General features: G+C 43.7%; 1 protein-coding gene across 2 annotated transcripts in view; it reads left to right on the forward strand.

Annotated features, from left to right (window-relative positions):
* FAT3 (FAT atypical cadherin 3) overlaps nt 1-21,386 on the forward strand; it is a 430,327-nt gene that overhangs the window by 405,278 nt on the left and 3,663 nt on the right. The window contains exons 22-26 of one of the 2 annotated variants that reach the window (XM_014958334.1): nt 1,851-2,319; nt 12,011-12,164; nt 13,437-14,092; nt 17,001-17,114; nt 20,799-20,858. In XM_014958334.1, coding sequence (XP_014813820.1) covers nt 1,851-2,319; nt 12,011-12,164; nt 13,437-14,092; nt 17,001-17,114; nt 20,799-20,858 — 1,453 coding nt within the window. The remainder of the gene's footprint in view (nt 1-1,850; nt 2,320-12,010; nt 12,165-13,436; nt 14,093-17,000; nt 17,115-20,798; nt 20,859-21,386) is intronic. The other variant, XM_014958335.1, reaches the window with a different exon arrangement.

Raw genomic sequence — 21,386 nt, forward strand, 5'->3', positions numbered from 1 at the left:
TAGCCAGCTGCCCATAACAGGAGCTAACTCTTGCTATTCTGGCTCCTTCTACATGGTTATCCCTCAACACCCCTCGTGCTTTGCAAAGTAGATAGCTGCCATTTACAGGGAGCTTGTCATGCTTATCTCTGTGTCCACCCCATCCAAGTGATTGCAGAGTGGTGGAGTGGTGTGGTTTACACCCTGACTGCCCAGTATGACTTGGCCTGAGGTTACAGCCCAGTTCAAATTCAGCTGGTCAAGAGGCTGAGGTCTAGAAAGAAGAAGGAAGTCCAGAGATGATCAGAACTCAAGATTTCACCCTTAGCTTTTCTCCATGTAGTTTTGTGAAACTCCCAGGACAATAAAATGCTGATAATGACACAACAGCACAGTCTGCTTCTGTAGATTAGCAGTATCCCATTTACCTTCAAGCCGCACAAGAGCCTGGCAGAAAAGAGTTTGAGCACCCGTTCAGACACGTGCCAAAGGATGTCTCTAACTAAGCCGGTTTAAAATGAATCTTCATGCCAGAAATGGTGAAAAAAAAAATGGCCAAAGACAGATGGATACAATACAGCATCACATCTGCATTAGCCATGCCAGTTTAGTGGGACCACCAAAGCTCTGGGGTTTCCTTGCGTTGATGGCTCTGGCAGCTCTGCTCTGCTGGAGGAGAGCAGTGGGGCTGTGTTACGGATAAACCAGTGAGAGTACAGCGTGTGCTGCAGGGAAGGATGAAAAAGGACACAGCGCCTGAACTTTTCAGGGGGATAAATAATAGGACAGAACTGTCTTGAGATGGGGTTTGCAGAAATAAATACTTCTTAGAGCATGACATAAAGGTAAAATAATTGCGAGAGCTTTTGGAGAGCTTGAATCCAATTAATGTGTCATAAGAAATTATTTCCAGCCTTGTCAGCCATTTTAAACATATCTGCCATCTGTTAAAGAAACCTAAAATCTTTGGGTAAACTGCTGATCAGGAGAGCAGCACTCCATACCTATTCCCTCACTCTGCACTTTGCCTGCCCCAGCAGGCTGGCGTAGATTTTCCCTTTATGAGGACTTCAGATGGCCCAGGGGCAGGAAGGAGAGTGAGAAATCCTAACAATTTCTCTAAAGCCACGAAATCAGCATAAATATCAGGAAAAGAAGAAAAGTAGGAGCCGTCCTATGTCATCTGTGAGGTGTACCCAGAGCAGGTAGTGTAGCATCCTTGACTTTTGGTCAACCAGGATCTTACTCTTGTACTTAGAGAAACTGAATTTATGATACTAAGGGACAAATCCACACCTCGCTGAGCTGCTCCAAAAGGTTAGAGAGGCACAGGGTGTGTGCATGAGCAGAGCACCTGACATCCCCAGCTGAGAGCAGTGGCCATTGACGTTGCCACAGGCCTCTCTCAGACACTCAGAGGTGATCCCTTGCCCTCGCTGTCCTTTTGGTAGCATCAGCCACTGGGCAGAACCGTAGCACACGGGCGGATGGCAGGACTTGCCCAGAGTGACACGACTGCTCAGCAGCAGAGCCAGGAGCAGAACGTGGGTCCTCCAGGTCATGCCCTGTTCAGTGAGACACATCATTATCCCAGTCCTCATCCCTTTGTTCCTCATCTCTATTTTTCCTGTATTGACAGTTTGCCTACAGGACCTGGCTTTGGCTAAATTCTAAGTAGGCTGGTATTTATCACCTTTTTTTTTTTATGATAAAGGTGCAGTTTTTTGCTATTTTAGTGTCAGGTAGGAAGGCAGCTTTAACACTGCATGGAGAGTGTCTGGAAGACCTCTGTGTTTCCAGATTCCCTGTGAGAGCATATTACGAGGCGGGTGAGTGCCTGAAGCGCTTTGATTCCTGTTTTCCTCCCGCAGATTGTCGACGGCAAACTGTGGTTCCAGTTGGACTGTGGAAGTGGCCCGGGAATCCTGGGAATTTCTGGCCGGGCCGTTAATGACGGAAGCTGGCATTCGGTCTTCCTGGAGCTGAATCGCAATTTCACGAGCTTGTCCCTGGACGACAGCTACGTGGAGCGCCGCAAGGCCCCCCTCTATTTCCAGACCCTCAGCACCGATAGCTCCGTCTACTTCGGGGCCCAGGTCCAGGTGGATAACGTCCGCAGCCTGACCGACAAGAGAACCACGCAGGTCCTGAGCGGCTTTCAGGGCTGCCTGGATTCCGTCGTCCTCAACAACAACGAGCTGCCCCTCCAGAACAAGCGCAGCAGCTTCGCAGAGGTGGTTGGCCTGACCGAGCTGAAGCTTGGCTGCGTCCTCTACCCCGACGCCTGCGAGAGGCATCCCTGCCAGAACGGCGGCACCTGTACCAGCGTGCCATCTGGCGGTAAATATTTTGCATTACTTTATTACTTCTTTTCCCCCCTACCCCCCTTTCCCTCTATAATTTATTGCCAGAGATGGTTTTATGCAGCAACATGCTTGAAAAATCTCATGAACTCTATAAAACTCTGATAGGTATTGCAAATTGTGTAAAAGCTGTTTGCTCTATAAATAACGGTGAAATGGTGCCCCTTCTCATTGCATTAGTGTTCCAGGAGGAAATTGATTTATTGGCTGTTAGGATAATCCTATTTCTATAGAAACCAATAGAATTACAATTACTGTAATGCTCAGCTGGATTTTTCAGGATCCATTTACAACATTGAGGGCTGTACACAAAGATGGTGATTTCAAACGTCCATCACAGATGCAATGGCACCGTTGCCTTTCTCTGTTTCTGAAGCTGTCACAAATAATTACCGAGCTGCCCACAAACACCTTGGTCCTTTTGCAAGTGAATAATTTAATTACATGTCTGCATGGAAAATAGTGAGTCCGCCCCATTATAAACCTCCCAGAAGAGTGTTTTACAGCTTCCTCGGAGGCCTGAGTGCTTCAAGGTCTAAGTAATATTATCCAAAGTTTATAGGGCATTGATTTAAACTGTGCTCGTGTCGGAGTTTCCTATCCAGTGGTTATATGGTGGCTTGTGTGATTTGGTGCCAGTGACTTACTACCCAGTAACGCAGCGCACAGGTTACCAGGCCATAAGAACAGTCAGCGTCTTAGCAGGAAAAAGGCAAATGGAATACGTGTAGGACCTTTCCTCTAGGGCTGTTCTCTCTCTCTAGTGTACAGGTTTCCCCTCCAGTTCCCCATATCGTATTAGCAGGCAGCATTGTTCACCTCTCCTGGCAGACTAAAACTTTATCCTAAAAGGAGGATGCTCAAAGAGAGGTTTTCTGCAAGTTCAGAGTTTTCCATCCAGTTATCGTCAGTGGTTTTGGTCACGGTTCCCTAGGGAAGTTGCCACTAAACTCTTTTTTTATGGAGCATTTAACCACCATCCGGGGCTTTCTGCTTTAATGTGTCCATGCTGTTCCCTTGCACCAATAATTGTTATTTCTGGTTTTCATTGTTTTAAGCCTTGTTCTCATATTTCCTTTCTGACCCCCCTCTCCCACATAGATTTTTCTGAACTTCAGGAACTTCCTAAACTTGAGAACCATTTAGTTTTCAAGGCTGAAATCTGTTGAGACCTGAGCAAAACTGACTGTCAGACCGAAGATTCTAATTTGGATAACCCTGCCCGTGTAGAGGAAGTCCTGGCAATGTGAATTTTCTGGTGCTGAGATATCTCAGCTGCCATCTCCTCTGGATCCTGGGCTTTGATTCAGCCACCTCCCCTGCCAGGGCAAAGGGTGCATCAGGGATGCTGTCGGCTTTGCTCTCCGTGGAAGGAGGTGGGAGGAGAGTTGGGAGGAATGAAGCACAGCACCAGCGAGGCAGGGTGTGATGTGCAGCACGAGGACAAGTGTTGCTGCGTGTGTGTGTTGTTAAGGCTCTTTATTTACGAAAGGGAAGGAAAGAAAATGAGCGCTGCACAACAAGGGCTAAAGAAAATCATTCTGAGGCAGAAGGATGCTGAAGCCTCTGAGAGAATTGCTAAGCAAGATTATTTAAACCCCTAGGAAATACGGCTGTAATACGTACATGAACGTAACATGGCTTTGATTCAGACTCCATACTTAACAAATGAGGTTAACCATTCGCCTAGCATCCTAGGAAGCATGAGAACAGCTCCTTCTATTGATTTTATTATAGTCTATTTACAGTATTGCTCAGCAATCTCGTGATGAGTAAATTGAAACCTTTCTAACAAAACGCTTTACAGTAATTCTTTTTTTTTTTTTCCCGCGCCATGTGCATGCCAATTCAGACTGGGGGGAGACGTGGGGTGGGGGAGAAACAGGCGGCGCCGAAGATTGGACCCATTTTATTACTGGAACGGCACGCACCGTTTTCACGTCAACATAACTCGCTGCTGGGAAGCAGTCGCAGAACTGATTTAACTTGCCTGCGTTCCTGCCTCGGCGAGGGGGCACGTGCCCTGCGGGGATGTTTCGGCTGCCTGCCGTTAAAAAATCTGTTTGCTGTTTTTACTGCCTCAGCAGTGTATGTAAATAAAGGATTGTTATAAAGCCATAATTCCAGCGCAATGAGCCCTGACTATACGTCAGGGGCTCTGCAGCCCAGCCCACAAGGAGAAGGCATGGGCATTTCAGTTTCCACCAGGCAAAGCGATTCCGTTGTTAGCGTCCTCCATATGCAAAAAAGGCCACGTAATTAAATTCCATAGGCCGGAGAGACCAACAGCATTGCCAGTGCTGGCTGTGGAGCCACAAATTGCAACGTGCATTTAAGAATCGCCAGATGTTGAATTCACTGACATAGATGTTAGCAGCTGACTTTCATTTAAAATAGAAAAATGTGTATTAACTCTTCATTTTTTTATCTTAAGAAAGATAATGGCAGCTTTTTCCTTTTTTTGGTGGGGGGAGGCATTCAAAAATATACCGTGCAAAGGTCCTTTTCCCAATCCCAGGTGATTCAGTAGCATCAGGATCTCTTGACTAACATTTTCTATTAAATTATCCTCCTGTTAAAGTTTCTGGAGATTAATGTTCCTTTTCTCAAGCAGAAAGTATTTGGCATAATTATAGGGTTTGTTTTAATAAATAAATCCTCTAATTTGAATTTTACAGAGCAGATTTCATATACTGTTAACATCCTTTTTCTTACAAAAAACCCTACTGTGCTTTACAAGGAAATTAGGAGAGAGAAAAAGAAAGCTCAGATTTATAGCTAACTTTAAAAGAAAACAGTCAAGCAAAGGTTACCCAACATTATAACATGAAAGAGTTGCTGGCTACATGCCAGAATTCAAAGAGGCCGCATCTAATCTGCATATAATTTGCATAAATTGATCATCTAAAACACAAACCTCCATAATAGTATTCCTGTTCTGAGATCTTCTTTTCAGTAGAAATGCCTACTGCCCTGTTCACCATTAATAAAAAGCTGCCTCTGATTACCTTCCACCTCACCCCGCGGGTCTGGGAATGGGGTGATATTCTGGGCCTGTTTTGGGAATTGCTAAAGCAATGCTTAGTATGCACCAGAAGTGTGCCCACGCTGCTGCTGTTGGGGTTCGTACGGGTACCTTCACAGCAACTTCCACAGGGCTGGGGACTGATGGCAAAGGAGTTGCCCCAAAGGAGAGTTGGGACAGGGCTGTTTGACCCCTGCTGGCTCTTTCTGTCTGACCTCCCTGCGTATTGAACAGGACGAGGTGAGAGTCATAGAATTGTCTAGGTTGGAAAGGACCTTTAAGATCATTGAGTCCACCCACCAAGCTAGCACTGCCAAAACCACCACTAAACCATGTCACGAAGCACTATGTCTGCCCATCTTTTAAATACTTCCAGGGATGGCGATTATACCACTTCCCTGGGCAGCCTGTTCCAGTGTTTGATAACCCATTTGGTGAAGAAATTTCTTCTAATATCCAATCTAAACCTTCCCTGGCACAACTTGAGGCCATTCCCTTTTGTCCTGACTCAGAATCTTAGCCTGCAGGAGGATGTATGGGTAGCTCGGATGCTCCGAGGCATCACTGAAAGCACAGCGAAATTTCTCTGCTTTCAAAGTCTGCTTTGTGGGCCAGCAGAAAGCGACCATAACCACAACAAACCTCTGCTTGCACGTATATGTTCCCACAGATCCAAATCAAGTCCCATGGCAGCAGTGTATGCCCAGCATTGTCGGTGGTTAAGGGGAGGGTATGTGTCCAAGGACCCCGCGGGGAGATCCCGTGCATGCTTAAAAAGCTCTGGGAAAGGGGGATGAGCACTCACCAGCTCTGGCAGCTCAGGAGAATCCTAGCAGAAAGAGCTATATACAGCTTTAGGACCAGTTTCTTGGAGACGCTAGAAACCACAGCCCTGATATATAGGCCACATTCTTCCAGACTTTACAGCCCCTACCAGTAAGTATGGGTCAGTAAAACTATTTTTAAAGAAAGTCGTTAGCATTTTGAAACCTGACAAACAGCATGACTTTCAGAAACAGCTTGGCTCTGCAGACTGAAATTTCCCAAGAAAATTCAACCAAGTGTTTAAAGTGTGGTTAAGCTATAAGCTGCTGAATATGAGGTCTTAAAATGGGAAATGTCACACAACCTTAATAATAGAGTGGCGTTAGCAGGTCTGCCAATAGTAAATGTATGTTTATCTGCATGAATAACAACATGAGCAATCACAGCAATAGAAAGCTTTACTGTAATCAAATCCGAACACTGCGCCAAGCTTTTCAACCACAGAGAGAAACCTTGTGCTTGTAAAGCCTGCAATTATAAGTATATTTACTTCCTTTTAATTTGATCAGCCCTATATGCATCTGGCTTTGATTGAAGTACATGGCTTACATGAGTATGCAATTTTATTTGAACATGAAGCATTTGAGCAGAAATATCTACTGAGTCAAGAACTGTGGGCAGACTGTGAGGATGGAAAGTCATTGCTTTCCCTTCTCATTTTTGCATCTTTTTTCTTTTCCTTTTATTTTTATGAACAGATTAAAATCTAAAAAAGGAAAAAAAATGCAACCTGGCACTTAGGTGGTAGTTTAAATACGTATTCTTATGAATGTTGGCAACATTAACACATGGGTGTTTTTCAGGATTAGGTAGTTCATAAGAATGACAATAGGGAAAAATGGGTGTATTAATACCATAGTCAGGCACTGACCTGGCCCTACTTATATTCTCAATCTTGCTTTTCCACACACACAAACCAGCATACTGTCATGTCAGCATACCAAATACAAGTCAGTTAATTTTTAAAAGTTTTTTAGAAATTTTGGGGGTTTTAATCTTTTTTATAACTATGCTTTTAGACATCTGGATTGAAATTCCCACTTTCAAAGCACATACACACCAATACTTTCATAGAGAGCACTGGTTTAACTAAGACTGAGGTTCATTTTCATCTCAACTAGTGGCAAGAGGCAATCATCTGTTTGAAGACAGATAATTTAGATCTGAAGTGGCAGAAATATGTAGGGCTGAATAACACACGGTTCTTGAAGGCCTGGTAGGTCTACAAACATACCAAAATGCAAATGGCATTTGTATTTGGACCTGGGAGAGATCCTCTTCACCTTGAGTTCCTCTCATCGGTTAGTGTGCCATAAACTGCTCTGTGAGCAGGGCCAGGGGCAGGCCTGCTTCTGGCCATGGATTTTGTCAGGTCAGGCTGCACAGCAGGGAGAGAAACTACATGGGGAGATCAAAGGCAAAAGCCAAAGCACGTAACAGATAAAAGCCAGCTCCTCTTGCATGTGATGGATAGAAACAGGAGCATACACATGTTCAGAGAAAGAATTGGCAGCAGTTTGGAGCATCCTCTTTAATAAAGCCAAGTAAACCTGAGGAGAGACAGACATTCAGATGCTCAGGCTGGGAACACTACCAACGGAGACGTTCGCTGCATAACGGTGTCCCATCTGCTGATGGCACCGTGCCTGCCTTTTGCCACTGTCTCTGCTTATTAAGTGCCAAGGAAACATAGGTACAGGCAGGAAAGCTGTGTGGTGTCCTCGCTTACAGCATGTTGCTCTTTGGTAAGGTCTGGGCTGAAAAATGCCTTTTCCTCTGGACAGGGACGTGCCAACAAGGAGGAGGAGAAGCTGTTGAAGTCAAAGTGAGAAGCTGAGACTCACCGACATAGGGGGGACTCAGATTAGTGGAGGAGCATGAAAGAAGCCCCCCTATAAAACAGCCAGAAAGCGCAAGACTGTGTGTAGGCAGGAGAGGGATATGTCTACTTAAATGTTTTAGATCATGAGTGAGCTTTGATGCGTATCTTCTGATCATCCCCTCTCACTGTGATTCCTGTTGTGGAGAAGCGAGGTCTCGAAGGGCAGGACCAGGCTTCCCTGTGGATGCTGCTGAGCTGGAAGATGTGCACCAGGAATGCAACTAATGTGATCCTAAGGCCCTGAAATGTGTGCACTGAGGGTTCTGGGTCCTCAGCAGCAACTGGTTTGCTCCACAGACCCACCCCCCTGCTCTGCAGGGCTTGCTAATTAATGTAGGTATAGCCTTAAAGGGCTATGTCATTGCTCAAAGCTTGTGTTGCTCTCGGGTCAGCTGTTGCGGCTCATGCTGAGGGTGTTGTGGTCCCACCCCAGCAGCATTGTGGATGTGTTTGCCAGAGCTTTCTGTCTTTTCCCACTGTTTTCCACTGAAGCAACACAGTGGTGACATCACAAAATTTGCTGCTTCGGAGAATGCAGATCCTCACTTTCCAGCATCAGTGTGCAAAATTAAATATTTATATCTCTTGGAGGGAACTCAGATGAACTGCACGATCTTAGATGTTGGTGAATTTCCAAGACTTCCAGTGCCTTCAGTGTGAACAGCATCAAGGGCTAAACTGCTTGAAAGGGTTTTTTCATCCCCTGCTGAGAGGACAGGGCGCCGAGCCTTTTCTTCAGCTCTGTTGTCCTCGGATGTGGGAAGTTTGCTTATTATTCTTGTGCTAAACAGTTGGGAAGAAAAGCATGATACATTACCGGGATATTAAATTCAAAGCATAATAAAAATTCTTTGTTAGGCCCTAGGTGTGCTCCTGACCAAAAGGGTTTTCTTTACAATTGTACTTTGTCCATGGCCATGTGGCTACAGTGTGCAGTAGTGGGCAGAACTGCAGCCTCTGCTGAGAGGTTGGGAAAAGCATAAAAGGTCTGGCAAGTCCTCTGGCTGGGGCGCTGTATGGTGCGTGCTGAGCCATCCTATCAGCCCTTCACTTCCCTACTCCATGAAATTCGACATATGCTTTGCTGTGTTGGAGACCTCCCGGGTGAACGCTCTGCAGCTCCCAGCATGTGTGTCACGGGGAAGTCCTCTGTCTGCTGCCAGTGGCTCAGAGTTGGCAGGTGTGTGGCAGGGCTTCCAACGGGAGGAAAAGCAGCGATAAATATCTTGGTTTATTGCCGTTTTTTATTTCTAACTTTGATCCCTAAACTTAGAATCTATGCTGAATACTTCGGTCCTCTAATATTTGACTGTGTTCCACCGTCATTAAATCAAATGCAGTCAAAAATGTAGGCTTTCAGAAGCAGACTATATATTTTGGTCTTGTTCATACATTGCCCAATGGAGCTCTGACCCATCTGGAGCATTCAGTTTCATCTCCTCTTAGTATAAAATGTGAATTGAAGCTGGTGCATCTTTAATATAAGCAATAGGCAATAGTAATAGTGAGTAAACCCATGTTCCTTTTTTACTTTGTGGTAAAAGGATTATTTTTTTTTCTCAAATCAATATTTCTTTAGTTTTCTACAGTGAGTAACTGTAACAGAATATGTTACAGACTGAGAACCCAGAACTTAATCAGCTGAAATAAACACAAGATGTGAAAAGAAAGTAATTCAAAGGCTTTGTCTAACAAATGATTGACAACTAGTAACTTAGGTACATAAAGTTGGTTTTTAAAGTCACTTTAAAGTTATATAGGTTTAAAATATCAGATAACAAATAGAAGAATATATCTATTCTCCTATTATGTAAGGCAACAGATTTGTTTATGAATAAAATGTTTTATATTGGAATTGAACATTTTCATTTCGCTTCGATCATAAAAAATATATAAAACATTACTGTAAATTTTTGAACTATAGATGTCACTGTTCAGTCATAAAACGAAGTACTGAAACAGCCTTATTTATTCATGCTGTGATTTCTACTTACAGTATTTCTAGATCAGCTACTTTGCCAAGTAACAATAAATCTTCCGTAGGGATGCTATCAAAATGCAACACCTGGTGCAGTTGCAGTTTGGGAATTCTTCAGACCCAGATCTCTACAGGTCCAGAGAGTTGCTCACATTGTCTGAGTGAGTTATGCTTATAGACACCAAAAAATAATCGCTGCCTTGCTGATGCTGACCAAAATGCTAGGAATCCCCAAAGTTGAATCATCTCTCTTCTGAATTCTGCAACCTTGAAAACAGCGGTGCTTCTCTCTCCTTTCTTCTAGCAGGACAACAAAACAGCATGATATTTGAGTATCTATTTCATTTATCTTCAATTAAATAGGGTTGGACTCTTGACTGAATACACCAGCAAGTCTGGTTCCAAGCTTGTTCTCTAAAGCATGTCCTCGAGAAAGAATTCAATCAGAGTAACTGACCAAGGCAAATTGAACCAGATAGGACATAAAAGAAGTGGGAGTCTTAATGCAGAATTGCTTTTGCCTCGTGCCTCCACTGGGCTTTTCCACAGTGTTTCCATGGAATCCTTTTCCTTGTAACTGTGCTGGAAATTCCTGCCTTGTTTCCTAGATCAGTGACTTTTAAAATATGTTTGGAGCTTTTTTTTTGATGTATAGATATAGGAAGTTTTTAAAAATACGTTTTAGAAGCTCACCATTAAGGGATAATATTTCAGCTACATCAGCTTGATCTCCAGTAATCTTGACACTGAGCTGAGTTCAACTCAACCACTCCAGCTCTAACTCCAGCAGTATTAACGGCAGGAAGGTCCTTGTTCCAGTTGCTTAACATGCTATATGCAGTAAGCATGTGAACCCCATAACTGGAGCCTGAACATCTGTTTGGGGCAATTGGATTGTGTAAGCAGTTTTTTTAAAAATCAGAGAAGTTTTTTACAGATGTCCAGGAAAATTTTGCTGGATCAACAGCTCTAGTCTAGGAGTCTTTCCATCCCAGAGACTGCCTCCATGTTCCTTGCTCTTTTCAAGTGAAAAAGCACTCAGATTTCAATATCTATTTCACAACACAGAGATGCATTGCCTCACTGAATTTCTTTGTGACCTTAAATAAAGTTTTTATTAATGGCATTGTGCCATATGAAATCACACAGAGAGAGGGGGGGGGAAAAGAGAGTTGCCATTTGATACTTGGCAGAGTGAACTGATGGCTTTAAAAGCTTTTTTTTATTCCAGTGTTACTCCTCTGTTGGCAAGAAACATGGAGGTAGGACTTTGATCCCCTACCGGATCCCCCTCCACTTGATTGGAGTTATGTCTGATGTATTGCAGCCAGGGATTAATCAGTCTCTTAATAGCACACGCTGCACATAATCAGTTTAGTGCTGGCATTGCCCAGGTCAGCTGGTATTATGAAGGTTATTGTTCATGCCTGTGTGATGCGCTTTATGGAAGTGGTAACTATCACTATCATGTGTTTTATTGCTGTCACATCCCTACTGTGTCATCCTTGTGAAAGGCAGATGTGGGAAAGCTCTTAGCTCAGGTATTTGTTCTTCAGTGAAACCCCTAAAGGAGTGTGGGTTGCCACTAACAGGAAATATGGTTTGAATTTTCAAACACATTGGGAGATTCACCCTTGATCTAGAATATTTCTTGTGACCAGACTTGTTCATGGATGACATTTATTCTTATCTGAATCACGATGATCAGGATGGTCTGGGCTGCATAGGGATTCCTCTGGTCCCTGGTTGTAGACATGAGCCCTAATTGTCCAGACATCCATAAACAAACTCTCAACTGGCGTTAGTGTGGACCATATACCTGAATGACTATAAACATCCCCTTTCCTCCACAGTACTATATGGTTTTTTTGGAGTAAAGTAGTCAAACAGATCCCCTTTCCTCCTGACCTATACAGTGATAGGCTTCTGATTATTTCTCTGTGTCCCTCACTTCCTAGGCTACCAGTGCAATTGCCTCTCCCAGTTCACAGGAAGGAATTGTGAGTCGGAGATCACAGCCTGCTTCCCAAACCCCTGCCGGAACGGAGGTTCGTGCGATCCCATCGGCAACGCTTTCATCTGCAACTGCAAAAATGGCCTGACGGGAGTAACGTAAGTGATCCTCTCCGGGTGGGCCACAGGACAGTTTCAATTCACCAAAGGTGGTCTTTTTGATCGGGTGTTTTGTACCCAAAAGCTATGATTCACCTAGCAAAAAATAACCCAAAACTTAGTTTCAAGTCTAAGCTAAGGACAGCTGAGAAATGCATGAGGCTGCCATGTTCAGAAATGCTTTTCTGAACTTGGCCTCCTAAAGTAGTGTTTCGGGATGTCATCTCCAGACAGTTTTCACTCAGATATGCACACCTAAGTGTTAGAGGCTTTTTGAGCAATCCCATAAAGCCTGTGGAAGCTGCTACGTAATCATTTTTTAAATGAATCAATTATTTAGTCACCTTGGCCCTGACATGAAAGCCAAATTTATTGCATTCATTTTAATGGGCACAAACCGGAACACAGGAAATTCCATCTCAGTCTAAGGAAAAACTTCTTTACATTGAGGGTGGCAGAGCACTGGAACAAGGCTGCCCAGAGAGGTGGTGGAGTCTCCTCTGGAGACACTAAAAATCCACCTGGATGTGTTCCTATCTAGCCTGCTTTGGGTAGACCTGCAGGGGTCTTGGACTAGATGATCTCCAGGGGTCCCTTCTAACCCCTGCCATACTGTGATTCTGTGATTTTTTAAAATCCCAACCTCGATCATGTATCTGGTGTACAAACAGAAAACCCCCTGACCTTCCCAGCAACATGCTTTTTTTCTAATATAGTTTGTGTACTGCTTGTACTTTTTGTTCTGTCTTTTTTTTTTAATCACCTCTTTTTTCCATTTCTCCTCTCTCTTTAAGGTTCCCCCTGCTTCTCTAATATTTGCTCATTTTATTTACAGCCCTAAATAATTTTACACAGTATATCCTCTTCTTCTCTTAAATAAGTACTCTGATATTTTTACTGTATTTTTTTCAACTATTTTTTCCTTTAATCCTCCTAATATTTTCTGTTGAATCCCATGGGTTGGTCCCAAAACAATATGAAAAGTCTGAAATTCTCTATTACATTCTGTGAGCCTCATTAGAGTCAAGGGGCCTTTTCCTATCAGATGCTTTAAACTCTTACTTCCTTCTTGATGTTTCTGTTATATTATCTTAAAACCCATGGAATAGATGTAGACAAAATTAAATACTAATAAATAATGTGATAATAATATCATTTGCCAAGCACCAGCAAGGTGTTAACTGTAATGCATCACTTTCACAAGATAAGTTGTCATGTAGAAGCTGGGTTGTTTGCTAGGTGTTCTCTAAACTCTCCTTTTCCTCTTTTAAGGTGTGAAGAAGACATCAATGAGTGTGAAAGAGAGGAATGTGAAAATGGTGGTTCCTGCGTCAACATATTTGGTTCATTTCTGTGTAACTGCACCCCTGGCTATGTGGGGCAATACTGTGGTCTTCGCCCCGTGGTGGTTCCCAATATACAAGCTGGGCATTCATACGTCGGCAAGGAGGAGCTGATAGGAATAGCTGTGGTTCTGTTTGTCATATTTGTGTTGATCGTCCTCTTTATCATCTTTCGTAAGAAAGTATTCAGGAAGAACTATTCCCGCAACAACATCACGCTCGTACAGGATCCGGCCACTGCTGCCCTGCTCAACAAGAGCAACGGCATCCAGTTCAAGAACATCAGGAACAGCGGAGACACCAGAAATATCTACCAAGAGGTTGGGCCTCCGCAGGTCCCGGTGAGGCCAATGGCTTATACCCCGTGCTTCCAGAGTGACTCAAGGAATAATCTGGACAAGATAGTGGATGGGCTTGGTGTGGAGCACCAGGAGATGACCACATTTCATCCCGAGTCCCCTCGAATACTGACGGCCAGGCGGGGGGTGGTGGTGTGCAGCGTAGCTCCAAACTTGCCCGCCGTGTCTCCCTGTCGCTCCGACTGCGACTCCATCAGGAAGAGCACGTGGGATGCTGGGACGGAAAGTAAGTACCGCTGCATGCCGGTCTCGCTCTTCCCTGCCATAGGTAAGGCTTGTCTTCAGAGTGCAGCAGGTGCAGTGGCACAGGTACTCTTAATGCTCCAACCTCATACACTGACAACGGTTACATATCTCCAAGAATCAGAGAATCATAGAATTGTCCAGGCTGGAAGGGACCTCCAAAGGTCATCTAGTCCGACCTCTCCGCAGTCAGCAGGGACACCCCCAACTAGACCAGGTTGCCCAGGGCCTCATCGAGCCTCACCTTGAATATCTCCAGGGAAGGGGCCTCAACCACCTCCCTGGGCAACCTGTTCCAGTGCTCCACCACCCTCACAGTAAAGAACTTTCTCCTCATCTCCAATCTAAATCTGCTCCCCTCCAGCTTAAAGCCATTGCCCCTTGTCCTATCACTACAGGCCTTTGTAAACAGACTCTCCCCAGCCTTCCTGTAGGCCCCCCTCAGGTACTGGAAGGCTGCTATTAGGTCTCCCCGGAGCCTCCTCTTCTCCAGGCTGAACAACCCCAGCTCCCTCAGCCTGTCCTCATAGCAGAGGTGCTCCAACCCCCTGATCATCCTTGTGGCCCTCCTCTGGAACTACTCCATCAGGTCCATGTCCTTCCTATACTGAGGGCTCCAGACCTGCACACAATTCTCCAGGTGAAGTCTCACCAGAGCAGAGTAAAGTGGAAGAATCACCTCTCTGGACCTGCTGGCAACACTTCTTTTGATGCAGCCCAGGATGTGATTGGCCTTCTGGGCTGCAGCTGCACACTGCCTGCTCATGTCCAGCTTCTTGTCCACCAGCACCTCCAAGTTCCTTTCCTCAGGGATGTTTTCTAATACCTCACCCCACAGTCTGTACTGATGGTGAGGATCGTTCCGGCCCAGGTGCAGAACCTTGCACAAGAAGTGATTTGGTTTCATTTTGAAAGGTTATAATTAAACTAGGTGAACAAGACCTCTACTTCTATGCTTTAAGTATGACTAAAGGCATTTATTTCACTTGTTCAGAAGGCACATGAGTAAATGCTCTGAGCGTTTGTTCTTCTAGTGCTACAATGCAATCATCTTTCTATCGGAAAAAATAATTTGGGGCAGAATTCTCAAATACAAACTCTGCTAGGTTTGTGCAGTTTGTCTCCCAAGGGAATTAAAAACATTTAAACCTTCTGCAAGAAGCAATCGTGTTTTGCAACAGGGACAAATGAACTAATATTCTTTACTTCCAGTGTCAATGAAATGAAGCAGAAAATTATGCGCTACTTATAGGAATCACCTTTTCAGTCCATTGCACTCCCATCTGCATTCAGTATCAGAGTGATCACAGAACTTCTGATCCCCACGCTTACCCTGTTTGTGCTCTCATGGTTTCTCACCTGGTAACACAGTGCCCCCTCCATTCCTGAACAAGTTACTGGACATGCAGCAAATTTCACATATTCTGCAATAGCAGGAAATACCAGTTTGCTGAGAGAGAGTTACACCCTATGTTGTCTATCCTTGCAAGCCAGAACACGTGATAGGACTGGGAGATGTTTGCTTTAGCTTACGGGGGTTTTTTATGATGTTTTGTCTTTTCAGTCATTTCCCCTACTGCATCTTCAACTCTACTGCAACACAGCCATAACCAAAACTGTCAAACTCCATGATCCAGAAACTTCCATACTCCTATAGTTTTAGGCAATAGGAACTGAGAGAAAGAGAGAGGAATCTGGCACTGCCTCATACCTGTGCTCTGACCTGCACATTTTCCTCTAAGGCAGCACATGGGCTAAGATCATCTAGTGAAAAACAGGAATTAATTTTCATTTCTTTGGGTTGTGTTTCACAGTTGTGTTGTGGTTGACCTGTCAAACCATTAAATATAGTTTTGCTGATTGAAAGCATCAGCACACCAGCCCCCATACATGCTCTGTTCTGTATTTCATTGGGTGTTTCTGCCGCAGACACTGCTGGTATCTGTGTGAATTTCTGCACAGCGTGAGGCCACGCCATGGAGACAGACCTCAGCTGTCAAGGAGTGGGAAGCAGTGCAGCCTTGTTACTGCAGCACTCGCTCCCTCTACTACCTACCCTGCTTCTCAGCAGGAGCAAATCAGCCTTTACTGTATGGAGGTGCCTCATGCTGGGTAGAAATATCTACAGCTAGCAGGTGGAGAGCTGTACTTTTGTGTTTGCAGCACCTGAGTTTCTTCATTTGTAATTAGCTCAGGTAGCTATATCAGTGCTTACCAGAGAGGATAACTTTTTGTGTTCCTTGTTGCCACTCATACAATGTATAGGTGAATGTGTTTATTCATGTGTGTTTAATTACATAAGAATTTATACCATAGGCTGCAGTTACATTTCTAAACTGTGTAAGAGTTGTCAAGACTAAATGTCCCTGATGAAAAGCAAAGTAATCTATTATAAGTCAGTGGTGGAGCCATTAAAACCTGATCCAAGGGCCACTGATATGAATAAAAAGATGCACAATAACTTTATTGAGCATTGAATGAGCCTTTAATGAGGCTCTCATATTAGGAAATGAACAGTAAAGATAAATGTAACTGTAATCTCTTGTATAAGATGTTTATACCACATTTTTAAGTCAAAATTTTCTCTGCTGCTGAGACTACATCTCATCTAAAAAGGCAATACCAAATACAGATGTTTCTTACTTGATTACAGTGGTGTCTGCCACTTGAAAGACTCTTTGGGCTTCAAACACTTCAAAAGTCTAGGTATTTTCCATCAGTTGCCTTCTTGACCAATAGGTCATTTCCTCTATCTGAAGGAAATAATTTTATTCTGACAAAAATAATAGAAGGCTACTTGTTGGCAGAATTTAAATGGCTCTGTGGTATAAATAGACAAATGTACATACCTAGAGAGTACCATTTTTGCTTTGTTTTTGCTGTCAATGAAGGTAAAGGGGTTGATGACGCTGAAGAAGTGACCTGTTTTGCAGGAAGTAATAAAGGCAGCAACTCCGAAGTACAGTCCCTCAGCTCCTTCCAGTCTGATTCCGGTGATGATAATGGTAAGAAATGGTTTTATCTTTATTATGCCGAGGAAAAAGCTATTTAAATCTCTTTCTAATATTATTTAAAACATTTAGGTGACATCTAGAAAACCCTTTAATGGTGCTATAAGTCAGTAAGTCCTGGGTTCAAACCCTGACTTTGAGTCCCTTTCTTAATTTCTAGGAACATAATTAAAATCTTGATGTTTGGAGCTGTTGTATCAGTACAAAGCTTTACAGTGAATTAGAAGTGGGATACAGCAGAGTCATGCTACCAAGATATAAGTTGACTCATAGGTTGCAAGTGAACCTGTAGTAATTCTATAATTTTCCCTCTTGGAAGAGGATCACTTTCATGTTTCATCAGTCAAATTAAAGGGAATTTGTGTGCCGTTTGCCAGGTCTCGTTCATGGTCCCAACAAAACTGCTGGTGCTCAGCAGCAGCAGTGAGCAGATGAGTCAGTCCCTGGTGGCTTGGCCTCTCCCTGGCAATCACAGCTGAGCGAACAATAGAGCACCATTAAATCCTTGCTCAGTGCATGCTCGTTGCCTGCTCTCATGTCCTACATCATTATCTCAGCAGGTGACATGGGCAGAGTCATACACAGCCTGAGAGAGGCCTACAAAGTCGGAGCAAACCTTTGTTCCTACGGCCCATGTATGTTGAGCAGTGGGTCTGAGAAAAGGCAAGGTGCTTCTGCCAGGGAGGGATGATGGATGTCAGGGAAGCCTCATTCAGATACGCGGAAAAAGATTAGCACAAAGAAATTGCACTTAGTTTCCTCAGCCGCCAGTTAATGAACTGTCTGGAGACTCAGTTCCTCAGTCATGTCATGCAGCTCTTCCCTGGGTACTCCTAAACGTTGGAAAATGCACTTAAAGAGAAGTGCACTTGCAGTTCCTTTTGGCTCAGCTGTGGCTGAAGCATCATGAGTATTTTTGTCAATTTTCTCTATTCTTTTCTGTCACTGCACCCCCAAAAAAATTCAGGCTTTTTTTAAATAATTATTTGAATTATGAGCATTTTAATAATACACATTTATATTATAATTACCTTTAGAATAATTATTCAGGTAATCATCTATTGTACGAGATTATTTTTTATGTCTTCCAAATTCTAATTAGGCTTTTCTAGCACGTGATTCTGCCCCCATCTATATCAGTGACACGGTACCCACCGAAGCTGGATTGGACTTTCTGTGCCCCCTCATTTTATGTGAAAGCTGTATTAAAAATACGGCCTTGAGAGATAACAGTTCTAATTCAGGGTCTAAACAAATCCATATCTCCAGGAAGAATTAGGGAGGAAACTTAAATCATCCGAGTCATTTTGCAGAGGTCAACGCAAGACTGCATGCTTTGCTTTTCTTGCAGCTGCAGGAAGGGTTTGCAGTGAAAGAGCTTAAAATATAAGTACAAGCATAAGTAAGCATATACACACTCATATACATGTACATAAGGGCTAATGGATATCCCTTTTGAAGCCATAAATCCATTCACTTCCTGTCATTCTGATTCTTTGTGCTTCACATCCCTGCAGAGATTAAAAAGTTGTCAGTGAAACCTCAATAAAAGCAATTCAGCATCCTCACTCTTTGGGGATGGAGGATGGGCTGCTCCTTCCCCAAACTCCTTCCCCCAAGGCGAGAGCGATGCTGGCGGGTGCTGCCCTGGGGGGACAGACTTTGTACAGACTGCTGTACAAAGGACTGTGCCAACACTGTCTGGAGAGACTGGTCAATCGATTCCAACTGGGGAAACCTGGTTTGCACCTGAGAAGCACTGGGAGGCATCCCGCAGAAGGTGTGAACAGCCCTGTGCTGTTCAGTTTGTATCAGGCACAGGCAGCCTCTTCTCACCCTCTCCAGGGTGCCTGGAGACTTCCCTTGCTGGATCCAGTAGGGACTATCTCACTGTGCAAACTCTTTTTGAGGGTGATTTTGAGCCTACTTTTCTTTTTTAAATCTTACTTGTACTGCATTTGCATTGCTCAGCTCCCCTAGTCTTGCTGCGAGTAGTTAGCAGTGGTTTCAATGACCAAAAATAAAACCATATTATTTGTCACAAATTAAAAAAAAAAAAATGTTGCACACTTGCAGCAATAATATTTTGAGAATCGCTTCCAAGGCAAGTTACAAGTTTCCATGGTAAAGCTATTTTCAATGAAGGGGAACATGACAAAAGCATATTTTTAGGTTACCATTTCACTGCAGACCCATGGTTGGTTGTGCTGGGAAGTCCAAGGAACTGCTGTTGATGACATGAATTTCCTACCCTCAAGCAATGCTGAATTTGGGTATTGCCTTGTGCTGAGCTGCCTGGGGTTGAAGCTTCCTCCCTTCCATGAACATGCTCTGCTGGGTTCCCAGCAGAGCCAGCCCTTAGCTGCAGTGATCATTCTGCTGGCACTGATTTTTGATCTTCTTCCTGTTACGGTTTATGGCTGCCCTCCACCTCTTTTCCCACCGACACAGCAGCTAATTACATGGAGTCTCTTATTTTTCCATAATGTTTATTACGCAGTAGACAATAAAGTCTCCATTGTACAATTACCAGTGCTGTTGATGGCATAGATGTGCTCAGCGTAGTTATAGAACGTGGTTTATTTGGTTTATCAAGGCTCTTTTTGCCAAGCCTTCACAAAGAGTGAGGAAATCAGATTACATCCTTGATCCCATGCCCCAAATTTAACAAAGATGTCAAAAGACTCAACATATATTTAAATGGCCCTATTACGGATAACAGGTTTCTTGTGACCTCTAAGTCTATTGGCTGTATGAAGCAAAAAAGTATGTCTTGCCCAACATTTCTGGTCCCCTTCTTAGCCAGCTCCAAAGCAATTGGTAGTCTCATAACTAAAGACAAAGGAAAAGGGACAGATCCAGTATCCACTGAATCAGAGCTTTCCCTCTGGTTTTGGTGGGTTTTATTTCAAGTCCTCAAAGACCGGGGTGTTAGTTGGTCCAAAATGCAGATCATCTAGAGGACCACACATTGTATGCCTGTTGGACTCCATGTGAAAAAATTGCACAGTCTATATTAATTACTTGAAGGGAAAACTATGTTTTCGTAAAACACCTGCTGAGAACACACAAAGCATTTGTGAAAATATTCTGTCAAACACAGATCCAAATTTGAACCAGACCTACTTGGATGTGTCCTCCTAATTACAGCAGCACTGCTTAACGTCCCAGAGGTATTACACAGCAGAGCCCAAATGGTAAATAAGTAAAACATTCCTCTTAGGAAATAGATTGAGCTTAGCGCCATTTCAGACGGTGTGATGGTCTAAAAGATAATGATGCCTTGGAGCACGTGGCACTGTCTCTGGAGACCCCTAAGCAAGAATGGATTAGAAATTAGTGTCAGGTAGACAAGATACTGCTTTGGTTAATTGAATCAGCTGGCCAGTCTGCTTGAATTTATGAGGTGATACACATCATCCCATATGCCTTTCTGGAAATGCTGGTTTGGAATTTATCACCGTTGTGAAAATGTATGGAATTATCTGAAATGAAATGTCCTGTGACCCACTGCATAAATCATGCGTTCGTTGGCAGTCTTTTTTTATTTTTATTTTTCCAATGTCAGTTCTGTCTGTTTGAAACAATTTATTGTGGTAACATATGATGTGTGTTTTAAATACTAACATGAAGCTGTCCTTCCCCTCCCTTTATTTTCTGCTTTCCCTCCCCTGCAAGCTTCCATAGTGACTGTCATACAGCTTGTCAACAATGTAGTTGACACTATAGAAAATGAAGGTATTTAATTTTTTTTCTTTCTTGTTATGCAACAATGCTTCCTGTTTTCATTGTGAAACATTCCAGCAGAACCTCACTAATCTACACTGACCAGCAAACCCGTGGAGGGGATGGGGATTGGCAGATCAGCATGTTCACCAGCAAACAGGAAAATACCAGAGTAATGTTCCACAAAATAATCTGTGGGTGACTGGAGGTGGCAAAAAAGGTGTCAAGGCCTTAATCTTCTTCTGTTCAAGTCATTGTTTTTGCTTGCTTATTCCCACTGCCTTCAGAGAGAATAGAATTAGGTTGATAATGGAGCCAAATAATTGAGATTTATCCTGGCTGTGGAGGCTGGGGCACAGAAGAAGACACGGGAAGGCTGTCGGGTATCCCAGGCTGTGCGCTCCAACGGCACCACGTGGTGGTAGGCAGGTGGCTGGTTTCTCCCAGGTAACACAGTGTCAAACAGAAGATCTGTAGACACTGTTCCATGGATGCCACGTGGCAGGACAGCCTGCCTGCCACTGCCTTTCCCCTGGGGCT

Source organism: Calidris pugnax, unplaced genomic scaffold (assembly GCF_001431845.1).
Source record: "Calidris pugnax isolate Ruff unplaced genomic scaffold, ASM143184v1 scaffold252, whole genome shotgun sequence".
NCBI classification, from domain to species: domain Eukaryota; kingdom Metazoa; phylum Chordata; class Aves; order Charadriiformes; family Scolopacidae; genus Calidris; species Calidris pugnax.